This window comes from Macrobrachium rosenbergii, chromosome 56, assembly GCF_040412425.1.
Source record: "Macrobrachium rosenbergii isolate ZJJX-2024 chromosome 56, ASM4041242v1, whole genome shotgun sequence".
NCBI lineage: Eukaryota > Metazoa > Arthropoda > Malacostraca > Decapoda > Palaemonidae > Macrobrachium > Macrobrachium rosenbergii.
Genome location: NC_089796.1, coordinates 35,595,877 through 35,610,196, shown reverse-complemented (window position 1 = coordinate 35,610,196; position 14,320 = coordinate 35,595,877). Strand labels below are relative to the sequence as shown.

General features: G+C 47.3%; 1 protein-coding gene across 2 annotated transcripts in view; it reads right to left on the bottom strand.

Moving 5' to 3' along the window:
• Nucleotides 1-14,320, bottom strand: part of LOC136836268 (F-box/LRR-repeat protein 20-like) — a 286,367-nt gene that overhangs the window by 220,089 nt on the left and 51,958 nt on the right. For both annotated transcript variants that reach the window (XM_067100295.1, XM_067100296.1), the window contains exon 2: nt 8,288-8,403. In XM_067100295.1, coding sequence (XP_066956396.1) covers nt 8,288-8,365 — 78 coding nt within the window. In that variant the 5' untranslated portion in view covers nt 8,366-8,403. The remainder of the gene's footprint in view (nt 1-8,287; nt 8,404-14,320) is intronic.

Here is a 14,320-nt window from a genome sequence, read left to right as displayed (position 1 = left end):
TTAGGTTTTTAAACGACGTAGGAATCTAAAGTTAGCCTCAGACACAAATAATGAATCTTGCCCTTATTCGACTCTTCTTAGAAAAACTTTGTTTTTAATTAGCCTTGGCTTCAGGAGCTAGAATCTCAACTGTCAGCCCTGGACCTTTTTAGAGAGCCGAATCATGTGGACTTCATCCCATCAGAGAGGTTCTGGAAGAATCTCTCCAGATCAAATGTTTTTAGCTAAGAAAAGATCTCTAATTAGGTTCTCCCTGGAAGATAATACCCCCCTTACTAGAAGATCCCTCCTTATGTCCTGGTCACATTAAAAGCCTAATAGAGAGGAACCTCTCAGAGGTCTTCAGGTCCACTTTTTGTTAGATCCAAAATGGTGGAACCATTTATTCTCATCCCGAATGGCAGAAGTACAACAAATACTTTCTTTTATTAAACAAGCTAATCACTTCAATCCCCTCAGGTCCATGATATCACCTTACGCTGATGCCACTCATCCTCTTGAAGGAGCCAACAAATGAATTTTGAGCAGAAACCAAAAAATATAGCCTGTGGGCAAGACTGGAAGACAAAGAGTCTTTAAACGTCATTACCACAAATCCCCCGAGGCTTTGAAGTTTTCTGCTGCAAGGGATGCAGTGAAACATTGTTTCATTAGAGTCAGCCTAATCTTGTTCTGGGGATAATATTTTATTATTGGTAAATTCCCTGTAAAATTGTTTTGTATTTGAAGAGCCCCCTCGCCAATTTCCAAAGCGTGAAACTCTCCTCCTACCTGCCTCGCAGTACTCCCGATCCTTCCTATCTTGTTGTCTGGGTTTCAGGGGACTTCCCAATCCATTCCAGGCAGCCATCACCTTAGACAAATTCATTAAGTTTTCTGTAAATCTTGTTAACACCTGGTGATGGTTACTAGTTTGTTTAGCAATCTTAAGATTGTAACGATTAATCATTAATTAAGACAGTTATATTCCTTTTGTACTAATTTATATTTATTTTGCTATTCTGGATTAGTAAAAGCATATTCAAAATAAAAAGCAAAAGTTATCCTTAATACAATTAATCCGATTTTAATTTAAAAACTTCTTTGGTCAATTCTCTGCTACTATTTCACTCAGTGACACAGGACAAGCCAGAAAGGGGGCATTTTGACAAAGGAAAAATCTATTTCTGGGTGAAGGCCTCAAGCTGAGCCGAACCCTTCCCTCTCTGATTTCCCACCTGAACACCAAAAAACTGGACAGGGCGGAATGGTGCATTGTGGTAGAATTAGAACTAGCGCTGGTGGGACCGTTCCCAAACTCTAAACTCCTCTTAGACAGAGGGGTTTTGGTGAGGAGGAGTCTCATTGGGTTAATGTCTGTGGTAGTGGCTATCCACTTGCTCCTAGACCTGACAGGTTCAAGACATCCTAAAGGATGAAACACGGCAAGAACCAGAGGTAGCTGACTCTGGCATCCGATTACACTTTTTCTCTGGTATATCTAGCAATACTTATACCTTGTCAGAAATGTGCTGCATGCATTCAGGGACATTTCACTGAGCGACCCACAGGCCTTCAAATCCAGAAATAGATTTTCCTTTGTCAAAATCCCTTTTGAAATTGATAGTATTACTAGTTTAGGCTAAGACTTAAATAAGACTGGATTGTCTGAAATGGAGAAACTTTAGTGGTAAGGAAGGAAATAAGTTAGGTTAAGTGCTGAACAGATGGTAACCGGAGAGATGCCCTAAACTGTGGCAAGAAGAAATAAAATTTGGATAAGGTTCTGTTTGAAGGTCTTCTGGCATCTGTAATATTAAGGTTAATAAATTAGGTTAAGGAAAGTCAGAGTTTCATTTAATAACCTCCAGATCAGGGACTGCACTGCCAGGTGATATTGCTCTACAAGGGGTTGACAGAGCAGGTTGGGCCAGATGGGGAATCTTTCTCGGCGCCTCAGAAAGGAGGGTTAGCAGGTCGGGATACCAAACGGCCTGCGGCCATTTGGGTGCCACCAGAATCATTCTGAGATTTAGATGATCATCTGGCTGATCAGACAGAACAGAGTAAAGGCATAGACGTCAAGGTTGTCCCACAGGTGCTGGAACGCATCCTCCACAGTGACCCATGGGTCCGGCACGACTGAACAGAAGACCTGGAGTTTTCTGTTGCACCGGGTGGTGAACAGATCGATGACTGGACAACCCCATAGGTCGAACAGCCTTTCCGCTACTTCCAGGTGGAGGGACCATTCTGTTCCCTACCACCTGATTCTGGCAGCTGAGCTTGTCTGCCACGACATTCCTCTTGCCTGGAATGCACCTGGCTGACCTCTACCGGCCCACTCACGCACCTGCATCGTCAACTGGTGGAGCTGGAGGGATACTAGACCCCCCTGCTTGTTGACGTATGCCACTACCGTGGTATTGTTGCTCTTCAGTTCCAAAGAGTGTCCCATCACTTGATCCCGGAACTCTTGGAGAGCCAGGAAGGCTGCCTTGAGTTCCAGGATATTGATGTGAAGGTGCTTGTCGTCTCGGTGCCACACGCCCGAAGTCAGCAACTCCTCCAGGTATGTGCCCTATCCCTTGGTCGATGCGTCTGAAAACAGCAGCATGTCCAGAGGGGGAGTATGTAGGGATACTCCTATCAAGAGGTTCCTGTCATCCATACACCAGTGAAGGTCCTCTCTCACCTCCTCGGAAAGAGGGATGAGAAAGGACTAAGGGTCTCGGGACTGGGACCAATAGTCCTTTAGTCTCCACTGTAGAGACTGAAGGTGAAGACGCCCATGAGGGACCAGCTTCTCCAGCGACGACAGGTGACCAATGATGACTTGCCATTGCCGAGCTGGCTGTTCCTGTCGTGTGCTGACTTCCTGAACTTGCTGATATGAGAGTCCAAGGGAGAGACTTTCACTGCTGCCGTATCTATCAACATAGCCAGGTACCTTGTCCTCTGCTTGGGGGTGAGATCTGCCTTCTCGAGGTTTACCACGATCCCAAGCTCGTGGCAAAGCCCAAGGAGCCACCGATCCCTGTCTTGTAGCAAATGCGAGCGGGAGCTCGCCAGGACCAGCCAGTTGTCGAGATACCTCAGTAGACGTATCCCATGCGATTGGGCCCAAGCCGACACGAGAGAGAACACCCTTGTGAACACCTGGGGAGAGGTTGAGAGCCCGAAGCAGTGCCCTGAATTGGAAGAACGTCTCCCGAGGATAAAGCGGAGGTACTTGCGAGAGGATGGATGAATGGGTATTTTGAAATATGCATCCTTCAAGTCCACCATAAGCATTAAGTCGTTCTTCCTGATGGAGTGAGCACGGATCGCCCCATTTCCATCATGAACCGAGTCTGGCGAACGAAACGGTTCAGAGAAGACACGGTCTGAGGCCTAAAAAAGACCTGTAAAAGGGAGACTGGTCCGACACGACTTCCACAGCACCCTTGCTCAGCATGGCTTGCACTTCTTGCTTTAGTGCGGTATCCTTCGGTGATCCTTGGACGTAGGTGCAGAGATGGACCGGAGAGTTGGTGAGGGGTGGCCGAGACTCGAAGGGTAGTAGATATCCCTCCTGAAGGACATCCACTATCCAGGTCTCAGCTCCGTATCGCTGCCATGTTGCCCAGTGGCACGACAGGCAACCCCCACCTTTGGCAGCAGTCGGGGGGGGGAATCTCCCTCGCTAGCGTTTCCCCTTCTTTTTCTTTCCCTTGCCCCCTTTACCGGGTTGGAAAGTGGGCTGAAAGGGGCGGGAAGACCCACCCTTTCCAGAGGAAGAAGAAGGCTGGGTCTTCCCACGGGATCCCTTCGAAGATTGGGACTTCTTAGGGGCCAAGGCAGAGCTAGCCTGACCCGAGGGCCTGGCCGCAGTTCACCACGCAGTGGCCAAGACCTCCAAGTCTTGGCCACTGGCTGGTGAACAAGGCAGTCGCTATCATCGCCCCGATGCTTGTCCACCGCAGCCTCCACCAACTCTCTAGGGAAGAGAGAGGTAGACCCCAGCAACAGTCCGTTCCGCAGGGTCATTGCTGACTTGGGACCCACAGACCTGGTAAAGCCAGAAAGAACGGCTTCTCTCCGCATCAGGACCAGGTTGGGCCACAGGTTTGCCATCTGGTGGGCAAGTAGGAGATGACTCTACCTCCAGACTGGCACAGTCTCCCGAAAGCAGAGTCCTCCCCAGGTAAGACAGCACCCGAGAAAGCAGCCACTTTGGATACTGTGAACGACCACAGATCCAACCAGGAGACTGCCTGGAAAGCTGCCATGGCGGTGGCTTCCAGGGTTGCTGCCTCTTGCTGCAAGAGAGAAATACTCTCTGCAGTAAGTTGCTGCAACGAGAGACCCGGGCGTAGACAAACCAGGTCTGGGTCAACATGCTTAGGCAGCAATGCCCTTTCCGAGGGTGCATAGGAGCGCTTCTGACGAGGCAGAGGAAGGGGAAGCAGCTTGTCCGAGCTGTTCACAGGGAATTGTCTTGCCCAGACACAAGACCATTCACTTGATCGAGGACCCCCTTGGCAAGCGTGGACCACGGCAGCCCCACTGAAACCTTGGGTTCCTTTTTCGGTACCAAAAAAGGATTCGAGGCGCAAAGGACGATCCACAGATGAGGCCGTGGTCCCTTCCCAAGGTTGTTGTGCTGACAAACCAGTGCAATTACCTCAGCAAAAGTCCTCTGTATCTCAGGGGTGTCCACATCCTGGGGAAGAGGACCCTTGAATCCTTCCAGGGTGCGGTCCTCCCAATCTGCTCTCCCTGCAGGAGAGAGAACCTCAGTAGACCCGATGATTTTTCCTGCACCACGGGGGTGTATGACCTGGCCGATCAGAGGACCGAGTCAGGCAGGTACACCCCCGAGGCAGAACTTTGGGGAGACGACTCGCCGGAGTTCTTCCTGTCCGACTCACGCCCCCTGGGAGGAGCCCAGGAGGTTGAGGGGATAGGCGATGAGGATCGGGCACCCCCACTGGTCTTGCTGGCAGAACCAGCAGGAGCAGTGGGCCAGGAGCGGTCACCAACCCGGGTCGAGGAGAACGCTTTCACGTCGGTGAAGCATTCTCCCGAGGAGAGCAGAGAGGCTCACACGAGTTGAGCTGTGCACTTGGCTCCCCCGAGCCAAGCTGGCCATGCGAACTTGGCCAGGGACTGGGAGGAGTTGACCATGCAGCTGGCTGGCGAGAACTTGCACTGTCCTCTAGACGCACCCCAGTCTTCTTCGAGGCCGAAACCTCTCAGGAAGACTGAGCAGGGGACCTCTTCTCTGTCTCGCCAGGTGTCCAGACCCGAGGGACAGGCGCACCTTCCTGGGAACCTTGCTTGGCACTCGAAGAAGTGCCAGCAAGAGGAGTCAGAGCACCTGCTTGCCCGACTCTTTCTCCCGTCCTGTGCCCGAGTCGGTACAGAAAGAGGTTTCTCTGGTGCCAGACCGGGACAGCTCGCAAACAAGTGTCCGACGCAGAAACGCTGGCCTTAGAAGCAGGCTTCTTCGACACAGCGGAGGAAGTGCAAACCGTGGTCTGCACGCCTTCGGCTCCCAATACGACTGACCCGGGGGTCAATGAACCAGTTCCCTGGGCCGTGGACCAGGAAGAGCTAACGAGAGATCCCACTGCCTTCCTTGTTGCAGGAGGCAGTCCCTTAGAAGTCTCGGGCGAGACTTCTCGGGGGGGGGGGAGACAAGCTTCTTCTTCTTCGGCTGGCTAGTCGAAGAAGAAGAAGACAGGTAGCAGACGACAAGGACGACGACACCTTCCTAGACCTCTTCTCTGACTTCTTCTCTGTCATCTTCTTCAGGATGGCAGTCAGGTCCCCATCCAGGAAGGAGCAGCAGAAGACACAGGTGCAGCCAGGAGAGATATGGGAGCGGTCGCAACCCAGGTAGCAGAGACGTTGACGCTCGGGCCAGCAGCTACCGGAGCAGGAGGAACAGCACTGGAGCCAAGAAAGCCAAAAGACGGTGTATGGGTCGAGGGCATGGGTGCAGCATGAGTGGGAGCCAGGCCGGGCCGAGAGTCAGAGTAACCAGGAGCCGGAACCGGAGTTGGGAAAAAGCGTGGGTCAGCAACAGTAGGAGCAGGCACGGAGATGTATGGCACCGATGATGTGACCAGTCTTGAGGGGCCACGCAGAGATAATGGGGCCAGGAAGCCAGGAGGCAGCGGCAAGGCATGGAGCGTTGCAGGAGCAGCAGACACTTGGGTGCCCAGGTGCGAGGCCACCGTCACAGGCAGCTTGCCAAATGATGTCATGGTGATGGTAGTCATGGTGGTATGTGGTGGCTGCGTGGGTCGTCACCGGAGTGCCGAACAGATGAGATACCAGGCCTTCCAGTGATGGAATGCCAGGAAGACCCAGGTGTAGCCAGGTAGAAGTGAGGTCAGATACCTGGCCCCAGACAGACACTTCCACTGCCAAACCTGAAGAAAAGGTTGGGTCAAAAACAGAAGCCTCTGCTTGCTCTGGGGGAAAGAATTCACCCACGGAGCGAGGAGAGGCACCAGAGAGGATGTCCTAGTCGTCCACTCCCCGCAGCCTTCCACACCCGATGAAATGAATGAGGAAGGGGAGGGGGAGTCCTAACTCGAGGGAGAGGCAGCAAGAAGGGGAAGCTTGTCAGGAGGGAGAAACGATCCTGATGGGTCAGCCACCAAGGGAGTCGTCGGGGGCGTATAACCCTCAGACAACACCTTGGAAGGCTTCCTTTGGTACTGTCTTCTCCCCTCAAACTTCGCCCACTACTCGGCAGACCAGGAACAACACTCAGTACAAGGAGAAGCCCAAAAACACACGTCCCTTGCAGGTGGGGCAAAGGGCATGTGGGTCCATATCTACACTAGAACAAAAAGTATTACACTTCTTCCCTCCCACCCCAGGACACACGCTAGGTGAAGGAGGACTTACAAGGTTTGTCAACATACATGTTGCTAACAGCAAGAAAAAACAAGAAAGATCCTACCAGGAAAAACAGCTCAATGCGGTCAGGGCAGAGAGCGAGAAAAGACGTCTGCAGCACACGACGCCCGAAAGCAAATTGGAATGTTTACATCCGGGCAGGCGGTACTCCCGCCTCCCGGACAGTAGTTAACTGCCTAACCACCTTGTTCAAAAGTTCAACGGCCGTTTCCAGCTCCGCTGGAAGTAATTCCTAATGTAAAGGACCGACGGTTTGTATATCATGTCGGAACAACTTCAGTTTTAGGTATCAAGGAAAGGAACCTGACTAGCAGACTATCTTCCTCTTTCTACAAGAGAACACCTATAGGCTCCTGGATGCTTTCTGCCCAGTCCTTAGTGGTTGCTCAACCCTTTTGTAATTTTTCATTTCCTTTTGGACAAGTCTGCACCTCACCTAAGGTACAAGGTTTGGCTTTGGTTAACAAAGAGACACTTCTTCCCCTCCTCTGCACCCTTCCCAACTAATGAACAGCCCCTTTGTGTTCTTGCTGAACTGGTGGGTGCATGAAGATATAGACTACATGATGTGTTCTCTCATGTCTTCTTCAACAAGAGAGGAAGGGCAGGTGTAAAGCACTGGCATTTATCCCCACCTGATTACACTGGTACCAACTGAACTTTTTTTCCAATTTTCTAACAGGCCAATCATGATTCCGTAGACCTTTCTTGAAGTACGGCACAGGACCCTATCAGTCTCTGCAACCCTAAGCCAGGCTATGGTAGTTACAGGAGCCAGCCCTCCCCTGCTCACAGAGGCCTAAATGACCAGGAATCTGATAATTTACAGGAGCCAGGCCTCCCCTGCTCACATAGGCCTAAATGACCAGGAATCTGATAATTTAGTGTGGGTGTTTGACTGTTCTTCTAGCCCTTTTCTCTATGCAGAGATTTTGGGGACATGGCAGTGTTTCTTTTGGACATGGCAGTGCTTCAATATTCTCATGTTACTCAACTTTATGATAGTACCACTCAATTCTCTGAGACAATCCTCCAGCCTCAAGAATAAGCCTCCAATATAAAATGCCTAAATACAAACCAAAGCTTTTTACTGTAATGTCTCCTAAACCAACTCCACATAGTTCCTGTTCAACAAAAGAAAAAGTGATGAGTTACAGACAGATGAGTGGACAATGGCCCTAACTCACCTGCTTGCCACCAGTTAACTATTTTTACCAAGCTTCACAGACTGTTTTCAGTTGCACTAGGAAAATCCCTATCCAACAGGCTCTGGTTTGTATGTCTAGGAAAAATACAAATTATCTTTAAAATATGATGCATTTTGGACAAATACAAAATTATGATTGGAGAATTACTGAAAAACAAAACATCCACAACAAAGTCAACTCACAGATATCTCATGAATGGTTTGTGCCATAACCATGAAACACATGTGCTCAAGGGTCTCAACGCTTTTCCTTGGAGGCATTGTGTCCAATTCTATTTACAGTTGGGGAAACAGATATCCTGCAAAATAAATACGTACTGTAATCAAATACAGACATCATTAAACAACATTAACAAAAATAACTAAAAGAACCTATTATACTTTTATATCCTACTATGTCTCATTGGACTGGATCATCCTTTGAAATATTAAAACTTGCTTCTTTTGTGATGATTAACTAACAAAATTCATGAAAAACAAACAAATCATATTTCAAAAGTAACCTTTTAAAACTGAAATAAAAAATAATGGATAGCAATCTTAAGTTTCCATGCATAGTAAATATGATGCTATAACAAAATACAGTGGTGCAACTTTAATGCAAGTATTTAGTTGACAGAAAAAGACACTGAACCCCACAATGAGATTCACATAATTCAGTTTGAACAGATGTATACTGTATACACATCTGTTCAAAGTGAATTCAACACTAATCTATGCAGCCACTAAAATAAGTAATCATTTATTACAGTATACTTGTACTGTATATGCATAGCTACAGTAGCTATTTGCACTTGTCAAGATGAGATATAGTTACTATTGAAACTGAAACTAATCCACCCTACACTCTGTTACACTAATGGCTTAAAAGAAGTACATAACACTATCAAAACTTAAGCAAGCATATTTGCCACATGGAACTTTTACCCTCTGGCTTTCCTTAATTTTTAATGTCTACAAAAGGAATTATATTATTGAGAAAATTCCCAATTGGAATGGCTAATCTCAATCTTAAATCCTAGAGCATAAATTTCCAGCACTAAACATTTAGCCACCAAGAAGGAACAAAGTTTAGTTTAGCTTATGCAACCCTATACAGTACTTATCAGTAAGATATTGCACCAGTGACAAAATAATCCATCCTCACCATAGTGACATAAGGACAACAGTTTTGGAGAAAATATTGGAAAAATTGTGGCATGCCATAAGTTAAAATATATCCAGCAATTATATGTTTTAAATAATTTTGGACAACCTATTGCAAAGCTTGTGGAAAGCAGAAGTCAAAATCTATCCAGCAAATAAAGTTCTCATAATCATGACCTATGGTATTCATTTATTTCAGGCATTAGCAAAACTTGCACTTGGGTGTTCCCTAGGCATAAGGCCTCATCTATCTATTGTTGCTGATATTTATATTTTTTACAAATAAGATATAAAAAGTCAACTACATATCTCCTTATTTAAATAGGCAGCATTTGTATAATAATTCTTTACAAATACTATACTGTACTAAATAGAACCTCTGCCAAGAATGACAGAATATGACTGCTTAATACAGAATTCTAATGCAAGCAACAATGTCCAAAGTTCAGATTCAGGCAGAAAGGAAAAGTGAGGTGTTACCTTTCACAAGGCACAACATGTCATTATCTAGAGGTAAGAGTATATAAAAGCTATCTGGAAATTTCACTTTATCATTCCTATACAATATTATTTTTTCAGTCAGGATGATTTGGGTGAGTATAGATCTTTATAGCTATACATATTTATTAACAGTTTCAAACAGCATTTAGGAAATCTACAGGACATGAGCTGTGCTGCAGATATGGTAGCTATTTCTTCTTGTAATTTGTTAAAAATTATGTACAGACCTAGCTTACGATATGTACAGTAAGACATGTGCACCTTGAACAAATAAAATGACATTTTTATAATAAAATAAAGTTTTATATATACTTACCAAGTAATTACATAGTTATTAGTTTCTATTAACCGGCAACTAGAATTTTGAAATTCACGGTAGCGCTACTTCTGTTTTGGCTAGGCGAGTGGCCCCACCCACTTTCGGGGTAAGTGAGGAACCAGCTCAGCAAACAAGTTCTTTATGCCTTCCTAACCATGTGAGGGGAGGAGGGAGGGCTTTGATTATGTAATTACTTGGTAGGTATATATCAAACTTTATTTTATTACAAAAATCACAGTTTTTGAAAGTAAATTGTATTTTTCCTAACTATACAAACCTGAGGTCCTTTACATTAGGAATTACTTTCACCGTACGCTGGAAACGGCCATTAAATTCTTGAGCAAGGTGGTTAGGCAGTAATTACCGCCAGGTAGGCGGGAATACCCGCCTGCCCGGATGTAAACATTCCAGTTTGCCTTTCGGTCCAGGTTCAGATTGAGGGGTGGCATGAGGTGGGCATGGGCATAATATGTAAAGGACCTCAGGTTTGTATAGTTAGGAAAAATACAATTTACTTTCAAAAACTGTGATTTGTTCCGACACGATATACAAACCGTCGGTCCTTTACATTAGGAAGACTCACTGGTTGGAGGGCGGAATGTGAGTGAGTCTCCTGAACTGACTGGAGTTCTGCACACCTGGGCTATTCTTCCTGGTCAAAAGAGCGAGGAGGAATACTCGAGCCTCTGACATATTGATTGGAGTGTAGGAACTGCAAGATCAAATGTCACATACTGGACCTTTTCACGAGTGAGGAAACATGACTCATACGAAACAGGCTAGAAGAATCTTAGAGTCGGAGGCAGTAAGGAAAAGCTGAGATAGGGTTTCCCTTATTGCCGGACTCTCCTTCCTCCCCTTGCTAGAGGAAGGAGCAGAATTGCTTATATGATTCTAGGAGAAAAATAGAACGGGTGCTCAATGAGAAGTCTTACCGCATCAGCGCCAGGTCCAGCACCTGTTGGTTCGAGTCCTATTCTCATCCCGAAGGAGGAGAAGTAGAAGGACGGGGAAGGAGGAGGAAGCGAGGCCAGTCACTCTCGGTATCCTTCTCACATCCAGAACCAACACCTTAGGCGAGACACTACTCATCCTCTTGAAGGAGCCGAGTAAGAAAACACAACTTGTTGAGCAGCCACCATAGGGCCATGGAAAAAAAGTTCAAAGGGCCTGTGGGCAAGACCATAGGAAGACAAGAGTGAGGTCTATGAAACCACGTCTTCCTTCCAGAACGACAGAAACTTCTGGAATGTGAGGGATGGACCAAGCCATCGGCTTCGTGAGCTCTTGGGTGGAAGGTACCAGTATCGTTGTTGTCAGCTGCCGAGTACCTCCTTCGATCACTTCACGAAGCCAGAAGGAAGATGTGTCCTTAGACACTTCTTTCTTGGGAGAGAGAGTACTAGTGAAAATGTCGACGACACCCAGGTTAGGCGTGTCGAGCCTTTTCGGAAAGTACCACAGCTTCCTAAAGGACAAAGTAACGAATGATCTGGATCATCGATACAAAGTCCAAGGAGGAGGGAAACAAGGACGACTCAAACCCAACAACAGGTGCCGAAGGATTCGGAGTTCACCTATGGCATCCGAGAAGGAGTCGAGATACTGATCCCCTTCACCTGTTCTTCCATCTTCTACGCCAAGGATGGAGCAAGATGAGAGATGGTCCTACGAGGGCACATCTCTATCCAACGACTCTTGTAAGGGCGCGTGCAGCATGGGACAGGAACCCTAAACGAGTCACATGCCATCCAGGGAACAGCAAGAATGAAGAAGCTTCTCATCCGTAGCTAAATCTTGACTGAAGAGAAGAAGGCTACTTCAGATAGAAGACTAAGTTGCAAGAGCCTACGTTCTTCACAAATGAAAGGGAAAGAAGCAACCCTCGGCAGAGAAGACGAGGAAGTCCAGACTTGAAGAGCGACTCTGTCCCGAGAAGGAGTTCCACAATGACACCCACCAGCGAAGACGGCTCCAGTCCCTGGGAGTGTTGCAGAGTACTTCAAGAGATATCCAGCTAAAACCGCTGCTGCTCGGCAAGAAAGCCTATGCTTGCAAGGGAAGCTGGAAGGTCTCCCATACCCAAACACACTTGGATGTACTGCCCGAAGAACCACTTCTTGTGTAGCTGCTACAGGAGGCTGGGTCAAGCAGAACTCTTCTCGATGCCTCAGCTATCAGGTCGGGCGAGAGGCGAAGTCTTCTGGCATTTATCTCTAACTCGGGGTGAGCAATGCTTGAGAACCCCTGAGGAAACAGACAAATACAGAGGGAAAAATGTAGATATCGAGTTTCCCAGAAAGACAGCATGCCTCGCCGTAGCAGTCCCTAGGTCTGGTATGAAGGAGCGAGGAAAAACTACCAACTTGTGCAGGGAGGCAACAGAAAGACGGTAGGAATTTCTCAGTCGAGCAATCTCTTCATGAATCTTCGAATGAGCAGCACGTTCTGTCCCGATCACTTAAACCTGAGGCCAAGCTTGCCTGCCAATACATCCCCACCGGGATGCATCTGGCTAATTGAGATGTCGAGTGCACTATAGAACACTCGAATACCAGCGAATGTCGACAGATGAAACAGGAGGAAAAAACGATTCCCTCTTGTTTGTCGACAAACGCCACTACAGGCAGTCCCCAGTTATCGGTGGGGTTCCGTTCCCGACAGCGTGACGATAACCGAAAATCACCAACAACGAAAAATCAGCAATAATAGCACAGATCCTCGGTTATCGGCATCGGTATCCGTTTATCGGCGCCAATAACAGGGAATCAGCACCACCGATAACCGGAAATCGGTGTCGAAATCCGGTTATCGTTGTCACTAGACAAGCGCTGTAAAACCGGATCGCCGATAACCAGGGACTGCCTGTACTGTGGTTTGTTGCTCAACGAACCAGTGAGTGTCGCAAAACTCATCCTGAATTCTCGGAAGGCCAGAAGGCTGCCTTGAGTCCAGGATGGTGATGAGAAGGTACTAATCGTCTCGGTCCCACACCTACAAGACAAAGTCTTACAGGTGTGCGCCTATTCCTCGATCGGTGAATCCTTAAGTAGACACACGGTGTGAGCATGCATATTCGAAGGTTCCTTCAATCAAGCATTAGGCTAACTCCTTCCTCATACTTCGAAGAGGAAAGAAGTACGGAGGAATGGAAGCAGACTTCCATTCTCCGCCATGGGGAAGCTTCTGCAAGGTGACAGGATACCGAGACAATTAGCTCTAGCCAGGCTGGCATTTCCCGAATCGGGAGCACAGGAGAGGAAGCGGGATGAAAAGAATTGCCGAGACCTAAGGGTAATAGATACTTCTCCTAAAGGAATCCATTCCCAGGTCTTGACAATGTCGCTGCCAGCTCCAGAGACTTAATAAGTATCATTTCATCCAGGAATCTGCAGTAGGAGAACTTCTTCCTGGTAGATACTTCTTTCTCTCTTCCCTTCTTCCCTCTACCCTTCTAGGAAAGTGCGCATAACTGTGTCTCTTTCCACCCTCTTTCCCGTAAGGGAGGAGGGAAGAAGGGAAGAGAGAAAGAAGTATCGACCAGGAAGAAGTTCTCCTACTGCAGATTCCTGGATGAAATAAAAGGATTTTGACAAAGGAAAAATCTATTTCTGGAGAGGGGCCCGTGTCACCCGGTGAAATAGTCCATTCAGCACTTATTTCTAGGTAATTCCGTTGCTAGATACCAGAGAAAGCTAAATGAAATGCTGGAGTTACTACCCCAGAGCGAGCTCCACTAGATGGAGTCGTGTATGGAAAAGGGTGAACTACAAAAACACGGAACCTTATCCTATAGAGATTCCCAATGTCAAAAGTCCCAACGAGAGAGTGCCGATACAAGCCCATGCACTACTCGCGGACTGTATACAAGGCAACACTAGCCGCATTCCATGTTAGCACCCACCTCACTAGAATGAAGTTTATCAAGGGAGGGAGAGAATGAAAAACAGGGTGGGTCACCGGGTGACACGGGCCCCTCTCCAGAAAAGGGATTTTGACAGAGGAAAAATCTATTTCTGAGGAAGGTCCCGTGTCACCCGGTGAAATTCCATTACAGCACGAATTTCTAGGTATAACCTTGCTAGATATACCAGAGAAAAAGAGCTTTCAGGAAAGCTGGGGTTACTACCCCCAGTCGAATGCGTCTTCTAGGAAGGCGTCGGTATAAGAAGGGGTGAGTGAATTACCACTACCACGGAAACCTACTCGAAAGATCTCTCCTTATCAAAATCCCCGAACAGAGCGGTGAG